Source organism: Capra hircus, chromosome 4 (assembly GCF_001704415.2).
Source record: "Capra hircus breed San Clemente chromosome 4, ASM170441v1, whole genome shotgun sequence".
NCBI classification, from domain to species: domain Eukaryota; kingdom Metazoa; phylum Chordata; class Mammalia; order Artiodactyla; family Bovidae; genus Capra; species Capra hircus.
In genome coordinates this window covers 25,778,732-25,797,702 of record NC_030811.1, presented here as the reverse complement: position 1 = coordinate 25,797,702, position 18,971 = coordinate 25,778,732, and the positions used below count along the sequence as shown (strand labels likewise).

General features: G+C 40.0%; 1 protein-coding gene across 1 annotated transcript in view; it reads right to left on the bottom strand.

Annotated features, from left to right (window-relative positions):
* Positions 1-18,971, bottom strand: part of COPG2 (coatomer protein complex subunit gamma 2) — a 143,328-nt gene that overhangs the window by 99,553 nt on the left and 24,804 nt on the right. The window contains exons 6-8 of the mRNA XM_018046921.1: positions 3,870-3,945; positions 2,024-2,116; positions 907-993 (exon numbers count right to left, since the gene is read on the bottom strand). Of these exons, the coding sequence (XP_017902410.1) occupies positions 907-993; positions 2,024-2,116; positions 3,870-3,945 (256 nt within the window). The remainder of the gene's footprint in view (positions 1-906; positions 994-2,023; positions 2,117-3,869; positions 3,946-18,971) is intronic.

The window sequence follows — 18,971 nt, the reverse complement described above, 5'->3', positions numbered from 1 at the left end:
AAAGTAGGTTTAAGGCATGTAATTATCATGGCACTTTGTGTAAAACCACAATGATCAGAGTTAGGAGGGTGAGAATGCTTCCCAAGGGAAAAATTACTACTTTATTTCCTCATAACTGAATATGCTAACATGAGAAGTAAATGCTGAAATGGAATAAATAAGTACTCTCTCAAACACAAATGGGGTATTTTATATAAAAATTGCCAGTTAAGAATTTAATCTTGTTCCTTTTAATTAAGAATAGCCTAGTGAATATCAAAAGTAGATCCTTCCAACAAAACAGTTTTATGTCTAATATAATCATGGGCTTTGGGTTTTGGGTCATGGGTTTTGGGCTTCCCAAGTGGCTCAGTGGTAAAGAATCCACCTGCCAATGCAGGAGACGCAGGAGACATGGGTTCGATCCCTGGGTCAGGAAGATTCCCTGGAAGAGGGCATGGCAACATGCTTCAGTATTCTTTCCTGGAAAATCCCATGGACAGAGGAGCCTGGTGGGCTACAGTCCATAGGGTCACAAAGAGTATGACTTGACTAAGCGACTGAGCACGCAACTCAAACAGTATAATCAAGGCCTGAAAAGCTTGGAACTGAACATCCACCTTCACAAATTAATTTTCAAACAAAGGACTAAAATGAATTATGACCTTCAGGATAAGCATCTCAAATATCACTGAATATAAGAATCTTTCTCAAACATTCTGACAGCTTCTACTAAATACCAGCAGGGTAAATCATAATTAGGGAATACTTACTTGAGAATATGCACTAACAGGCTACTTAATATTATATTGCTTAATATTAGTCTTTAGCTAATACTCATCTGAAGAATCAATAAATTGCCCCTAAAATGTAGGGTTACAGCAAGCTGACCTAGAGACATAAGGTAAGGTGATTCAGTGACAGTACCTGGACCATAATATTATCACTTGAAGCAGCTTCTTGGGCTTCATTGACCCAGCGCTTAACCACATCATAGCTTATCTTCATCATGTGCTAAATACAGGAAAAATTGAGAACAGATCACACACAGTCACTAAAAGTTTAGAAACATGAGTTAGTTTTCTTGGAAAATCACTAACAGACATTTCCAGAAAAAAAAAAAAAAGAAACAACTTTACAGTGTTACACATCTATTTCAAGTCTCTGAGACAACTAGTAAACCTGATACACTTGTTCAAGACCCCTTTGCAAAGGTGGCGTATGTTTGTGGGCTGGGAGAGGTGCATAAAGGGAAGTAATGAGAGGGAAAGGAAGGGGAGGGAATGGATAATTAACAAGATGGTACTTAAATAATGTTAACATCATAAGTTTTACTTCCAGGAAACTCACCTGGAAGAAAAAACAGAGTGCCATAAAAAAGTAGAGTACCTGCTGTAAAACTTGACCAATTATATTCCAGAACCAGCAACTCTCGTGATTCAGATGATCTAATCCATTCACACATTAGTAACCAATTTTAATCAAATACAATGTGATAGGCTGCCATGAATAAATTTTGTTTTGGTGAAAAAGAGAAAGAAAAGACATTACTATAACAAAGAGCACTTCCTGGGAGGAAATTTAGTAGTGGGACAGTAGACTTTGGATTGAAGGACAATTGCAGACACAAGGCACCAACAAAAACAGAGGACAGAGAGACAAGAGGTACAAGGGCAGGTCATAAAGGAAGACTCAAAGGAAGAGACTGACTCTCAGTTTCTTTCCTGACCTTCACCCCACCCTTATCCCCCATCTGTATTATATGTACAACATAACTTTCTGATGACCAAAACCTTTCAAACATATGAAAACTTCATCCTTTTAACTGCCCATTTTAATTGTTCAATGTTCCTCTGTCAGATAAAATTTAAAAAATAAAAAAAAAAATAAAATTAAAAAAAATTAAAAAAAAAAGCATTCATATAAAGTAACAGAAATGTGTACATATTTTTTAATGTTTCATTTGTGAGAGAATCATAGTGATATTTTGTTTTTGCAACTAGAAACTGTACCATGCATGAGAATCAGTTACTTGTTCACTTACTAAGGAAGACACCAATGCTGAACTCGATACACTGGAGACTTTATCCACAATGGCCTGCTTCATGTATCTCTCAATGGCCTGCAACATTGTTCCCTAAGAACATTCATAAAGAAAAAGACTGAAGTAAGACATTTCCATGCAAAATTACCACTTCAAAATAATCTACAAACACAAGTCACACATTTGTTTCTGTGCAAATATTTAGAATGTATTAAAAGGCTGATCATACAATAATCAGATCCCAGGGGACAAGAAGGAACATTTTAGAGTATACATAAGGAAAAGGAGTAACTGCTCCACAATGAAATAAATGGTCTCAAAGTGGAGAATCCCAGTTCGGAAATATACAAGTAAAGGCTGAACCTACCAGAGGTATTATAAAAGCAATTCCTAAATGGGGATGCTATTGAAGTCTTTTAGATACCTCTATGTATAGCGCATATATTGGGCTGGTCAAAAAGGTCATTTGAGCTGTTGCACACCTTACAGAAAAACCCAAACAAACTTTTTGGCCAACCCAATATTTTTCACATGGATCCCAGGAAGTTCTATAAATCAATTATAAACTCTGATTATTTCAAATACATAAGAAATTACATGTGAAATATGCTAATTATATTGAGTCCTCAACATAAAATCTGCTGAAAATAAAGTTCTTTTTAACTTACCTGGAAGAAAGTGTAGCCCTGGCAAGGTGGTGTTAAGTAAGGATGGTACATACACCAAGCTCAATTACTTAGATGAAGTGAATCTTCTTGCTAGCCCTGGCATGGTCAAGTCTTATGCTATCGATTTAATGGTAAAAACAAAAGCAACCACAACAAAGTAACTGAGCACTGGAAAACATTAAACCATTTCTATTACTCCTTCTAGGATCCAGATTTACCATTGAATCCTGCTCAACCTTTGAAACTTGAATGCAAATGTATACATAAATGTATACATAATGTATACCTGATCATGAATATAGCCAAAATCTTATTCAATTTGCTTGGCAATGCCCAGTCTGCCCTTCGTTTTAACCTTTCCTGCAGAGTTCCAAGAATGGGACAGTCTTACATACTCTATAACCTCATTCCTTCTAATACAACAGACTAGGGCAAGGTTAAACACCTGACTTAGACCCAGGTGGACACAAGCCACTGGCTAGCTGACGGCTAGTCAGGCTGTTTCCCCTAAATACTTAAATAAGGAGGCTTGAGCCTCATAAATAAAGGATCATAATAGTAAATACCTGGAAATCTTGTTGTTGAGATCCTTATAGCTATCCTATTTCTAGTTCTGATATCTGGTTGTAAGTTTTACCTCAAATTCTGAGAGATTTGTATTTTGTAATAAAGTTGTTTTTTTTTTTTTAAGCTAAATTTGGGACTTCCCCACTGGTCCAGTGGTTGAGACTTCACCTTCCAGTAGGTGGGAGGGTCAATTCCTTGGTCAAGGGGTTGAGATCCCACATGCCTCTTGGCCAAAAAAACCAGAACATAAACGACACAAGCAATGTTGTAACAAACGTAACAGACATTTCAAAAATGGTGCACATCAAAAAATTTTTATAAAAATAAAATAAAAAGGCTAAATTCAAATGGCTCTTGTTTCCTATGAGCAACATGCCCTATGACAAAAATTCATGAGAGCAGATATGGAGAGAAACAGACTAATCTAAATAAACAAAAGGAAAAAACAATCTAGAAGAAAAAAGCCTGGAGCCACAAAAGCCTTTCTGGTAGTCGTGTTTCTCTGCTGCTGCTGAATCACAAAGTCAGACAAGGAATCCTACTAAGTTTACATGGCCACCTGCAGATAAACACAGGTCCCCTTTGATGCCTCAGTAAAGCAAAGAACTTACATCAGTGATTCTGCAGAGAGCCCTGATGGCTGGGCCTCGGTACACATCTTCCTTTCCAGTCATGTCCTTAGTCAGACTGAGAAAAATCAAATTATTACCATAAGATTAAAGTTTTCTCTTCTGTGGAGTCGACCCATCCTTAATTCCACTTGTCCCCATAATTATCTTAATGCAACTATTGATTCAACAAATATTTATTGAGTATCTTCTTTGGATAAACATAAAAATTATTGGATAGAAGACCATTTTAAATCTAAAGAACACAGCAGGGAGCAAAACCAAGTCTTTGCCTTCATGGAGCTTACATTCTAGAAGGAAAAGAGACATTAGTCACATAAACTAAGTACATACATAATTTTAGGTCCATCCATGACTCTGCAATCTCATTCCTTTTTATGACTAAGTATACTGATTACTGGCATAAAAAACAGACAATGATATAGAGAGCCTCATGCTCAAATCCCAAGTTCCCCAAACCTAACTCTTTAAAAGAAACTGACTGATAGCCAAGAGGCACATGAAAAGACGCTCAACATCACTAATTATTAAAGAACTACAAATCAAAACTCACACCAGTTGGAATGGCCATCATCAAAAAAATCAACGAATGATAAATGCTGTAGAGGATGTGGAGAAAAGGACTCTCTTACACTGCTGGTGGGAATGTAAATTGATAGAGTCACTATAGAGAACAGTATAGAGGTTCTGTGAAAGTGTTAGTTGCTAAGTTGTGTCCACCTCTTGACAATCCCATGGACTGTAGCCCGCCAGACTCCTCTGTCCACGGGATTCTCCAGGCAAGCATACTGGAGTGAGTTGCCATTCCCTTTTCCAGGGGATCTTCCCAACTCAGGGACTGAACCTGGGTCTCCTGCATTGCAGATGGACTCTCTAGCATCTGAGCCACCAGGGAAGCCTAAGGAGGTTCCTTAAAAAACTAAAAATAGATCTACCATATGACCTAGCAATCCCCTCTTGGGCATATACTGAGAGAAAATCATAACTCAAAAAGATATATGTACCCCAATGCTCACTGCAGCACTATTTACAATAGCCAGGACACTGAAGCAACCTAGATGGCCATCAACAGAGGAATGAATAAAGAAGATATGATGTGAAGTGAAGTGAAGTCGCTCAGTCGTGTCCAAGTCTTTGCAACCCCATGGACTATAGCCTGCCAGGCTACTCCATCCTTGCGATTTTCCAGGCAAGAGTACTGGAGTGGGTTGTCATTTCCTTCCCCAGAGGATCTTCCCAACCCAGGGATTGAACCCAGGTCTCCTGCATTGCAGGCAGACGCTTTACCATCTGAGCCACCAGGGAAGTCCCAGGGAAGATATGATACATATATACAATGGAACATTACTCAGCCATAAAAAGCAACGAGACTGCAGAGACATGGATAGACCTAGAGACTGTCATACAGAGAGAAGTCAGAAAGAGAAAAACAAATATTGCATATTAATGCATATATGTGGAATCTAGAAAAATAGTACAGATGAACCTGTTTGCAAAGCAGAAACAGAGACACAGATGTAAAGAACATACATATGGACACCAAGGGGGGGTAAACTGTGGGAATAAACTGAAAACTTGGGATTGACATATATACACTGCTGCTGCTGCTGCTAAGTCGCTACTATGTATAAAACAGTAACTAATGAGAACCTACTGTATAGCACAGGGAAAAATAAAGATGGTACAATCTTCTTTATTGTAGGACATTTGTTTGTAGGACATTTGTTGTTAGGACATTTGTTAAAGTAACCTTACAAATGCATTTCAATATATATTAGGTACAGACAAATATTGTTTGATTCCAATTATATGAGATACCTAGAATGAGAACAAGACCCAGTTTCCCCCTCAGTCAGTCTATCCCATCGGAGGGCAGTCTGAAAACCACAATCACAGAAAACTAACCAATCTAATCACATGGACCACAGCCATCTCTTCACACTTACCATCTCCTGTTTAATCACTTCCAATTTGCCTTGATTCATGGACCTAACATTCCCGGTTCCTATGCAATATTGCTCTTTACAGCATCAGACCTTGCTTCCATCACCAGTCACATCCACACCTGGGTGTTGCTTTTGCTTTGGCTCCATCTCTTTGTTCTTTCTGGAGTTGTTTCTCCACTGATCTCCAGTAGCATATTGGGCACCTACCGACCTGGGGAGTTCATCTATCAGTATCCTATCATTTTGCCTTTTCATACTGTTCGTGGGGTTCTCAAGGCAAGAATACTGGTTTGTCATTCCCTTCTCCAGTGGACCACAGTTTGCCAGAACTCTCCACCATGACCCATCCGTCTTGGGTGGCCCTACATGGCATGGCTCATAGTTTCACTGAGTTAGACAAGGCTGTGACCCCACAAGAGACTGTCCCGGACTTGCCTGTGGGTGTCTGGGAGTCTCTGGCAGAGGCAGTGGGTCATGGTGGCCTGCTGCAGGGTTGGGGGCACTGAGTATAGCTGTACATGCATGGGATCTTTTGAGGGAGGTCACCATTATCTTCATTACCTCCACCATATTTTGGACCCAGGTAAATAGCAGGGAGGGAACATAGCTCCACCCATCAACAGAAAACTGGATTAAAGATTTACTGAGTCAAATTCACAGAGTCCAAAAATACACTGGTATATGCCAGGGGCTGGAGGTGGGGGTGGAGAGGGGAAATGGAGAGTTAGAGTTTAATGGGGACAGAGTTGTAGTTTAGGAAGGTGAAAAATTTGGGAGACGGATGATGAGAGTTGCACAACAATGTGAATGTATTCCGTGCTACTGAACTGTACAGTTAAGTATGGGTAAAATAGCATGCTTTATATTATGTGACTGTGCGCAGGCCTAGTTGCTCAGTCATGTCCAGTTTCTTCCATCTCCATGGACTGTAGCCCTCCAAGCTCTTCTGTCCATGGGATTCTCCAGGCAAGAATACTGGAGTGGGTTGACACGTCCTCCCCTCCAGGGAATCTTCCAGACCCAGGGATCAAGCCCACTTATCCCTGTGTCTCCTGCACTGCAGGCAGATTCCCGGCTGAGTTACGGAGGAAGAATTATCAAAGTTAAAAAAATTTTTTTTAAAGAAAAGAAAGAAATTGACTAAAATGATTACTTCAAGATGTCTCTTTCTCAGGAATGGCTTTCTAAATTGACAACTGTCATTGATTTCAGACCCTTCTATGGAGCTGCAAAAGCAGGCAGGGGAGTGTGGACTGAGGTACGAAACTTCATGTCCCTAATTTTAAAAGGTTTTTAATCTTTAGATTATTCACTCTTTTGTCTTTCCTTCTCCTGTCTTCTGTGTATTTATATTACCCTCAAATTGACTCTCCACCTCCTCTCTCACTCAGTTCCCCTCACATAATCCAAAATGGCCTCCAACTCACTTCATCAGGGCACCAAGAGGAGAAAGGCTGAATAACTGACAGTCCTTCAGGTTCCTTCATTTTTCAATTATTAAAGTATTTTACTCATGTAACAATCCATTCTCAATATATTCAGAAAGGTATAAAATATAAAGTCTAAGTCTGTCTTCATACACCCTAGCCTGTAGTGCCACTCAACCAGAAAGTCATTGTGAATAGTCACTTCTGTTTTCTTAAGGAAGTTCTTAAAATACATATTCACAAGCACAGGGGTTTATTAAAATGCACGCCAATGGATATCCACTCCTCTGGTACCTTTAATTATACTTAATGATATAATCTGAGAATCTTTCCATACAGGCAGATTTTTTTAAATTTTAGATATTTATGTTTTAAAAAATATATAAATGTATATCTAAAACCTTTTTAATGGCAGCACAGATTTCCATTGTTTGGATACAAATAATTTATCGACCAGTCTTTTTCACAAATATTTGCATTTTTCCAATTAGATAAAAACTGAGGTCTGGCAGGATTAGTTCTTCTAAGGCTTCTCTCCTTTGCCTATTGATAGCACAGAAGTAGTCATAATAATGTATAAACAAAAAGGAATGTAAAAGAATGAAACTAGAACACTTTCTAACACCATACACAAAAATAAACTCAAAATGGATTAAAGATCTAAACGTAGGACCAGAAACTATTAAACTCCTAGAGGAAAACAGGCAAAACACTCTCCGACATGAACCACAGCAGGATCCTCTATCACCCACCTCCCAGAATATTGGAAATAAAAGCAAAAATGAACAAATGGGACCTAATTAAAATTAAAAGCTCTGCACAACAAAGGAAACTATAAGCAAGGTGAAAAGACAGCCTTCAGAATGGGAGAAAATAATACCAAATGAAGCAACAGACAAAGAATTAATCTCAAAAATATACAAGCCACTCCTGCAGCTCAATTCCAGAAAAATAAAAGACCCTATCAAAAAGTGGGCCAAAGAACTAAACAGATATTTCTCCAAAGAAGACATACAGATAGTTAACAAACACATGAAAAGATGCTCAACATCACTCATTATCAGAGAAATGCAAATCAAAACCACAATGAGGTACCATTTCACGCCAGTCAGAATGGCTGCGATCCAAAAGTCTACAAGCAATAAATGCTGGAGAGGGTGTGGAGAAAAGGGACCCCTCTGACACTGTTGGTGGGAATGCAAACTAGTACAGCCACTCTGGAGAACAGAGTGGAGATTCCTTAAAAAACTGGATTAGAACTGCCTTATGACCCAGCAATCCCACTGCTGGGCATACACACCGAGGAAACCAGAATTTAAAGAGACACGTGTACCCCAGTGTTCATTGCAGCACTGTTTATAATAGCCAGGACACGGAAGCAACCTAGATGTCCATCAGCAGATGAATGAACAAGAAAGCTGTGGTACATATATACAATGGAATATTACTCAGAAAACATCTGAATCAGTTCTAATGAGGTGAATGAAACTGGAGCCTATTATACAGAGTGAAATAAGCCAGAAAGAAAAACACCAATACAGTATACTAACGCATACATATGGAATTTAGAAAGATGGTAACAATAACCCTGTATGCGAGACAGCAAAAGAGACACAGATGTAGTGAACAGTCTTTTGGACTCTGTGGGAGAGGGCAAGGGCGGGATGATTTGGGAGAATGGCATTGAAACGTGTGAAATATGTGAAACGAACTGCAAGTCCAGGTTTGATGCATGATACAGAGTGCTCGGGGCTGGTGCACTGGGATGACCCAGAGGGATGGAATGGGGAGGGAGGTGGGAGTGGGGTTCAGGATGGGGAACACATGTACACTCATGGCGGATTCAAGTCAATGTATGGCAAAACTAATACAATATTGTAAAATAAATAAATAAATAAATTATTTTAAAAAGGCATGGCTACGTTTCAAAAAAACTTACTTACAAAATGGCACAACAGCTTTGGCCACTGGCCACAGTTGGGCAACAGCTGCTCTGAACTTCTGTTTAGCTTAGGCTGCCCTGACAGTAAAGGCTTAGCTACAGATAGTTTATTGGGAATGTGTTCTGAGAGAGAAGTAAAAGATAAGGAAGTAAACAAAGGAGGAGGGAAAATCAACCCAGACAAGTTTTCTCTAGTGAATCACTGCCACAAGCAACTGGTTATTTAATGAGCAACCTACTGAGGAACCTAATGAAATCTCAGCAACCACACATTCAAGGAATGAAAAAGAAAGAATTTATCCACAAGCTCTTCGCTCCTGGTAAAGAGTTAACCCCAGAGAGTTAACTCCCCGTTCTCTTAACATTCACATGTTAACTCACACATATGAGTTCAGAGTACGTACAAGAAATCTCAGGGCAGAAAGCAAAACATTCACCACATGCTTCAAGTGAGGCACTATTGCAAGTAAGCTGGACCTTCATGGAAATGCTGACCACAGCCATGACTAGAACCAAAGATGAGGCTGAAGAAATGTGAGGTGGCTTGAAAGTGGCACCCAGTATGGCTCATCCTTTGTACCCCTCACATTTGAACATGTCTTCCATTGAATCTAATCTATCACTGAGTCTTCAGGATGGTACCATTCACTATTTCTTCAAGAGACAGGAAGCATGAGTAGAACATGGGACAATCCTTGCTGCTACAGCTCATTTCAAGGCCATAACTGATACTCATCATCTCCTTCATATAACCATCCATTCTGGATTTCCCTCACTCTTGGCTAGCACTTCATCTTATCTCGGTTATGCCTCTGGTAGATGACTCAAACCTTTATCACAAGGGATCCACACCTTTTGTTGGCTTTACCCTGGATGGACCACTGGCTGTTCTCTAATCATCATTTTCCCATGCATGAATGCACCAAAATATATTTGAGTGAGTACTCTGAATTCTGGATAAAGTCCTGTCACCTGTATATGAACAAGCCTAGATCCTGGGAGGAATCAAGGTCAATTACCTCTATGAGTGTATCAGCGCCTTCTATCGCCCACTGGTCCACTAGGCATGAAGAACGCAAAGCAACCCAGTAATAGTCGTCATTTCGAATGTTTAACTGGCTCACTTGCTGCTCCAGGGCTGTTCTGACTCTGGAGTGTGTGATGCTTTAGGTTTGCCAACCTGTTTCTCAGACATGTAGCATCCAGAAGTGTGGGACAATTGTGAGCTGGAGATAATCCATAACCAATGGGAACCAGGGATCAATGGGTTAAGTGCTTCCCTTTTTTCATCCCTTGAAAACATTGTCCCCTGGGAACTGGGACCTCTAATCCATACTTAGGGTGAGAACTGGAAGAATAAATTCTCCAAGTGGGTCACTGGGAGTAAGGGAGAGGGGCCAGTCCTATTTTTAACTATGGATTTCTGGACCCACCTGGTCTATTTACTGGCGACAGTACCATACACTGGCAACTGATTCAGTGCATACATGGCATCTTGGAGAATTCCCAACCTCACGGGGTCCTACCTCCAACCTACCACTGCAGCTGAGTATTCAACAAGCCCTGTCATCATGGCATCCGACTGTCTCCTTCTAGGAGATGCACAATGTAGTGAAACTACTGACCTCCTTCCTAGTCATGAACCCACTGTCACTCCATTTTTGCCATAAAATGAGTGGCAATGTCATGCAGGATACCATGACAATAAATCAAGAATAACTGTTTATACCACAACTTGCACCTACTGCAAACCTCTTTATGGTGTTTGGGTCATGCAATTTAAAAAAAAATTATGTAGTCAAACTTATCAACCCTTTCTTTCACTGCCTCTGGATTTTAGTGATAATTACAAACCTTTTCCCTATAGCAAGGTTTTCCTCTAGTACCTATATAGCTTCATCTTTTAAAATTTATATTCCTTATCTTTTCAGAGTTGACTTATTAATATGTTGTGAAATACAGATCAAATTTTATCTTTTTATAAGTGGCTACTCAGTTGTCCCAGCATCGTGTATAAAAAAGTACATGTTAAGCTGGAAAGAGAAAAATATCGTAAATTAACACAAATATATGAAATCTAGAAAAATGGTACTGACGAACCTATCTGTAGGGCAGGAATAGAGATACAGATGTAGAGAACGGACTTGTGTCCACAGCAGGTGAAAGAAAGGGTGGGACAGGCTGGAAAGGCAGCATGGACACATACACACTGCCATGTGTGGAAGAAATAGCTCATGGGAAGATGCTGCAGAGCACAGGGAGCTCAGCTCCATGCTCTGATGGCGCAGAGGGTGGAATGAGAGGGGGGTGGGGAGGAGGCTCAGGAGGAAGAGGATATATGTATACTTACAGCTGATTTACACTGTTGTATAGCAGGAACTAACACAACATTGTAAAGCAATTGTACTTCAATTAAAAAATACATTACAAAAAAAAAAAAAAGATCCTGCATGCCACAGCTAAGACCCGGCACAGTCAAATAAATTGCTTTTTTTAAAGCACATGTTTGAAACTGGAGCCTATTATACAGAGTGAAGTAAGCCAGAAAGAAAAACACCAATACAGTATACTAACGCATATATATGGAATTTGGAAAGATGGTAACAATAACCCTGTATGTGAGACAGCAAAAGAGACACAGATGTATAGAACAGTCTTTTGGACTCTGTGGGAGAGGGCGAGGGCAGGATGATATGGGAGAATGGCATTGAAACATGTGAATTATCATATGTGAAACGAATTGCCAACAGGTTCGATGCGTGATACAGGGTGCTTGGGGCCAGTGCACTGGAATGACCCAGAGGGATGGGATGGGGAGGGAGGTAGGAGGGGGTTCAGGATGGGGAACACATGTACACTCATGGCAGACTCAAGTCAATGTACGGCAAAACCAATACAATACTGTAAAGAAAAATAAATAAATAGAAAAAAAAAGTACATATTTACCCTAGTGATTAGACATGCCACCTTCATCATATACTAAATTTTCACATGTACTTGGGTCTAATTCTGCACTTCTATTTGTACCAGAGAAGTCCAAAAAATGTAGATCAGTACAGCCGAGGTGACGCTTTACTAGCCATAGTGATAGTTTCCACTGGTCTCTTTATCTATGGTACTGACTCCTACCAGAAGCATATGGGAAATCCAACTCCTCTCCATTCTTGGTAACATTTGGTAAAGTGAGTCTATTTAATTTTCAGTTGATTCAAAGATGTATAGTGGTGTCTCACTGTGGTTTTAAATGGCACATCTCAGGCTTTCAGGTGTCTGAAATATTTCTGTCACATCACAGTAATGTTCCAGAACTAGGGCTGGCCTCAACCAAGACCAGAAAGTAAAGAGAAAAACAAGAACAAACAAGGATTCTCCCCTCATCTTTCCAGCTTGCACAGGTCTTGTCTTTAACCCGTACTCAGGATTGAGACAGGCTTCAGTCTTTGTTGACTCCTCCCACCATACAGTTCTTGGATTAGTTCGTTCTCAGTCCAAAACAATCATGAAACTCACCATATTGTTATTCATTCAGTTCAGCTGCTCATTCATGTCTGATTCTTTGCAACCCCATGGACTGCAGCACACCAGGCTTCCCTGTCCATCACCAACTCCTGGAGCTTGCTCAAACTCATGTCCATCAAGTTGGTGATGCCATCCAACCATCTCAATCCTCTATTGTCCCCTTCTCCTCCTGCCCTCAACCTTTCCCAGCATCAGGGTCTTTTCCAGTGAGTCAGTTCTTTGCATCAGATGGCCAAAGTATTGGAGTTTCAGCATCAGTCTTTCCAATGAATATTCAGGACTAGTTTCCTTTAGGATGGACTGGTATGATCTCCTTGCAGTCCAAAGGACTCTCAAGAGTCTTTTTCAACACCACAGTTCAAAAGCAGCAATTCTTCGGTGCTCAGCCTTCTTTACGGTTCAACTCACATCTATACATGACTACTAGAAAAACCATAGATTTGACTAGACAGAGCTTTGCTGGCAAAGTAATGTCTCTGCTTTTTAATGTGCTGTCTAGGTTGGTCATAGCTTTTCTTCCAATGAGCAAGTGTCTTTTAATTTCATGGCTGCAGTCACCATCTGCAGTGATTTTGGAGCCCAAAACAATAAAGTCTCTCACTGTTTCCACTGTTTCCCCATCCATTTGCCATGAAGCGATGGGACTGGATGCCATGATCTAATTCACTGTTATTATTCAAAGGCCTCAGGTATACCTGTATACCTTTCTATATCTCTGTCCAGAGGTTTTTGTTGTAATTATTGGAATAGATGACCTGTCGTGGCATTTCTTCATCTTGGCTAGAAGTCCCTGACCCTCCCTTTTACTTGCTGGTGTTCATTAAGGAAGAGAAGGGAATTTTATGACTTGGCATCATTTTCATCATTTTCTCTCAAAAGTCTTCCACAATTTCATTTTAACAGAGAATAAGTATTTAATAGAGAATAAGAATCCAAATAAACTGGGCAGTCTGCATGTCAACTGGGCAGGAGAGAGGGAAGAAAAGCAGCATATAGAAAGGTTTCACAACACCCATTAAACCCACTGAGACAGTTAATTTTCTGTGTCAACTTCACCAAGTTAAGGGATGCCCAGATAACTGGTAAAACATTACTTCTGGGTGTGTCTAGGGGAGCTTTTTCCAGAAGAGACTGGCATTTGAATCAGTAAGCTGAAAAAGAACAGAACTGCCACTTCTGTGGAAAAAATAAAATGGAGTAATCCCAGATGCAAGAAAATTCAGTTCTATGGTTCTGAAAGCCAAAGATGGTAGAACTTCATGGAGTGTTTAACCATATTAAAGCTAAGAGAGTGGCCAAGTAAAATATGGACTGAAAAATCAGCTTTTGGGATTCTGCAATTAAGAGATTACTAGAAATCTTTGAGAGAGAAGTTTCACTAGAGTGATGGCTAAGTCAAATTAGAATAGTATCTCACTTCTTTTCTTATTCTACACCAAGTTCTGGTAGACATAATGTCAGGGAAAGCAACACCATTCAAACTGAAAGGCTGTTTCAGGCTTGAATATTTCTTACCAAGTCTGTGGATGGTCTTAGCTTCTTGCTTCCTTCAGAAACTAAAATACTGTCTTCCTCTTGCCCAAATCCTCACATTATTCCCACAACTGATATCAAAACTGCCTGCCAGACAGTCATTCCCATAGCCCCTAGCCCCCTTATTTCTTCCTAAACCATGGGTCTCTAAACTGAAACTGTGAAATTTCCCACTCCAGTGCTCTTGCCTGGAAAATCCCATGGATGGAGGAGCCTGGTAGGCTGCAGTCCATGCAGTTGCAAAGAGTCGGACATGGCTGAGTGACTTAACTTTCACTTTTCACTTTCATGCATCGGAGAAAGAAATGGCAACCCACTCCAGTGTTCTTGCCTAGAGAATCCCAGGGACGGGGGAGCCTGGTGGGCTGCCATCTATGGGGTCGCACAGAGTCGGACACGACTGAAGCGACTTAGCAGCAGCAGCAGGGATGTAACTAATCACATACTGATATCCACTCCCCCAGGATACTTGCCATGTGAGTAATGGGTCAGTCCTCAGGACTCAGTCCCAGAATTCTAAGCAATCTTCAGATGCAGACTTTCACTGGTGAGTCTCATCAGACAGGGGTAGAACAGTATGACCAGACTGTCAATATACTTGACCATCCTTAAGCCACTAACTAAATCTCTTTGTGTTTTTCTTTTCTTTAAATGAGTTGTAATTTATATACAATTTAAAAATGTCAGCTTAAGTGTTCGGTTAGATGGCATTTGGAGTCACTCATGTAAGCTCTACCCAAAATAAATACTATATACTTCCTTCATCTTCGAAAGTTCCCTCATTCCCACATCTAGTCAGTTTCCTCCAATCTACCAGACTTCTGGTTTCTATCACCACAGCTGAGTTTTGGCTGGTCTTTGAATTTATATAAAAAGAATCACCCAAGCATTCTTTTTGTGTGTCTTTTGTTCCAACATACTATTTTAGGAGTATGTCTGTGTTGTTGCTTGAATCAGCAATCTGTTCTTTTTTATTGCTGAGTAGTGATCCACTATACTAATAAAACACAATTTGTTTAGCCATCCTCCTACTGATGAACCTTTGGGTTGTTTCTAGTTTAGGGCTATCACAAAGCTGCAATAAAATTCTTGTACAGCCGTTTTTTGTGGTCAAAGATTTTCATTTTCTTAGGTAAATATATAGCAGTAAAATCACTGGTCACAGGGTAGGTATATGTTTAACTTCATAAGAAACTGCCAAATCTTTTCTGAGGTTGCTGTACCATTCTACATTCCCATCTGCAATGTGTGACAGCTTCAGCAGCTCCATACACTGGATACTGGAGTAGGGTTGTTGATTTAGTACTGTCAGGCTTTGCTAGTTTAACCATTTTAGTGAATGTGAAAGATAGCTTACTGAAGTTTAAATCTTCATTTCCCTGATGACTAATGATATTGAGAACACTGCCATGTGCTTACTGGCTCTTTATATATATTCTTTAATGAAGTGTATGCCTTCAGGTCTTCTCAATATTCATGCTAACATAACTGCAAAATTCCTGCTACAACAAATGACCACAATTAGAGGCTTAAAATAACAAAAGTATAGTATCTTATAGTTAGTTCTACAGGCTAGAATTTCAACTTAGATCCCACTGGGCTAAAATCATGTCAGCAGGCCTGCATCCATCTCATAAGCAAAATACATTCACCCCATCCCAAGATTCCCCCAAATCAACACATTACAGCATTAGCTCAAAGTCCAAAATCTCATTTAAATCTCACCCAACTCAAAGCACCAATCTTATTATCAAAAATCATAAGGGATGGGTGAGAAAGGGTATAATATATCCTAAGGCAAAATTCCTCTCTACCCATGGACATGCTAAACTTTAAAACAAGTTCCCTGCTCTGAAACACAAAGATGGGACCTGGCATAGCAGAACACACATAAACATTCCTATTCAAAAAGAGAAAATGGAAAGCTAAAAAAGAGTTACTGGCCCCAGACAATTCTGAAATCCATCCAGGCAAACAGGAAGACGGTTCAAGCCCTAAGCAGAATTCACTAGGCTCTCAGCTCTGCCCTATGGGCCTGCAGCTCTGCCCTCTGAGCCATCCTTCCTTGTTATAAGGGGCAGCCTGTGTTTAAAGCTGAGGAGTCTTACCAGCCTGTCTCCTGCCTGCAGAATTTTGGGGCTCTGACAGCCCCCTTTTGCTTTATCTCTGGTCCTTTCAGTCCATGCTGGCAGAGTTTCTGCTGGTGTAAGGTTCTCAAGCACCTTGTGGGACTACCATATTTGTACAGACTCACTCCACTAGTCAAGAGGTTCCTCCACAGATCTTGCCTAGATAATCCCATCTCTATTTTCAGCTTCTGTTTAGATGCTGAGGGAATCTATGAGTCACACCCTTGATTTCTCAGAGTGGTTTGTGTGAGTGAATACACTGACCTCTTAATCTGAGGTTTGAGCAAAAGGCTATATAACAACTGATTTTTTCCTCTAGAGAATGCTTTCCAAACACACATCTCTTGATTTGAGCATCCTCTGCCATTTTCGTAGGCCGAGAATTTCCAAAATCAGCAACTCCTGCTTTGTGTTTTTGAGGTGTAATTGATCATACAACATTATATTAGTTTCAGGTGTACAACATAACGATTTGGTATTTATCAAGATCTCCTGGTTCACATTTAACCGGTCTCTCCTCAATTTTTACTGTACTCTCAAATTTTACTAAATGACAAAAAGAGAAATCAAGCCACACCTCAACATGCTGCTTGGAAATCTCAGTTAAATATCCGAATTCATGTTTGCAAGCCCCACTTTCCACCTAGGACAGGATACAATGTGACTAAGCTTCCTGCCACAATATAACAAGGATCTCCGTCCTCCAGTTTCTATTAGTAACAGAAACTTCTTCCTCATTTTCTCCTGAGCCCTCACCAGCAGCACCTTCAATGTCCATATTTCTGTCAACAGTCTGTTCACAATGATACGTGATAAACGTTTTCTCTATCCTGTAGCTCACTTCCTTCTTCGTCTAGAAGAGGCATTAATGGTCATATTTCTACTAACAGTTTGTTCAAGGCAGTGCAGAAATTTTCTATCATGCTCCCCAAACTCTGCCAGCACCCACTCACTATCCAATTACAAAGCCGCTTCCACATTCTTAGGTATTTGTTACAGCAGCACCCCACTTTCAGGTACCAAAGGCTCTTACTAGTTTTTTTTTTCTTCCAGTTTTGAGATGTAATGTGACATATAACACTGTCTAAAGTGTACAAAGTACTGATCTGATACATTAATACACTGCAAAATCCAGTAGTTTTCAATTGTTGCTGTAACAAATTATCACAAACTTAAGAGGCTTAAGACAACATTCATTTCTTTACCTTGCAGTTTTGTAAGGTGAGGTCCAACACAGGCCTCAGTGGGCTAAAATCAAGGTATGAGCAAGAAGGCATTCCTTTCTGGGGGCTGTCGGGGTTCATCCATTTCCCTGCCTTTTCCAATTTCTGAGGTTACCCATATTTCCTTGGTTTGTGGTCCCCTTCCTCCATCTCCAAATCCAACGAAAACAATGCAGTTCTGTGGCCCTGCTTCCACCATCACATCCCTTTACTGAAGCTTTTCTTCCGCCTCTCCTACGTAAGGGCCCTTAGCCTTGTATTGGGCCCACGTGGATAACCCAGGATACACTCCCTATCTGCTGATTAGCAACTGGAATTCCCCTTTGCCATGGACCATACTGATGGGTCCTAGGAATTAGGACAGGGAGGCCTTGCAGGTGGAAGGTATATTATTCTGCCCACAACATCTACTAATCACTTCAAACAAACAAGAAGCAAACCACAATGCAAAGTGGCCTAACAGGAATCAGGTGGAAGTACTACCAGCTACAGGAAGGAACGAAAATCCTCAATCAACAGTTGATACTCTATTTTTAACTTTTCCACAATTCAGGGAGACTAGCAATCTCAGTGAAGATTTTTTTTTGTTTTTGTTTTTTATTTGTGCCACTTGTGATGAGTTAACTAATCTTAGTTAGTTAACTAAGTACCCATTTTCAATCCCTTCTCTCAAGCTTGCCCCTTGGGCTATAAAAGCTAAATACTCACTTTCCTGGCCTCTTAACGTTAGTCATAACACAGTTGTGCCAAATGAAATCTAAAAATTGCCTTGGGAAAAGCTTTTGCATACCTGATGAAAGAGGCAGATGGTGCTGGCTCTCTCTGGCCCCCTTCCCGGCACCCCTCCCATCTTGAATGGTGCACTGCCAGTAATTCAGGCATCTATTTTGCAATAACGTGAGGATGTCCCAAAGAATTTAAGACATGTCAGCCCTGACACTGCTGAGCCACTGAAGCAACACCAGTTTCTCTGCCTATTTTATGTGTTACTATTTACATCTGGCTCTCTGTTCTTTTCAGCTGAAAGCTTTACTAATTGAAACTTCAACATAACTGCTGGTTAAGCGTAAGTCTCCTCCTACAAAACTTATTTTGCTATACAAATATCAGATTCCCTTGAATGAGTTGTAATTAATAACTATTAACAACTATTTTTCTACATAACATCTGTTAAATGTCTTAGGACTCTAAATTACACATTCTCATTCTAGAAAATTTGAAAATTATCAAAAGTTTAAAGAATATAAATAGCCACAATTCCAAACACCCAGAGGTAACTTACTGGTAATGAATCATTGTATTTTCAGCCATAAATTTTTATACATATATTTAGAATATTTTTAAGACCATAAGGAATATATAGAC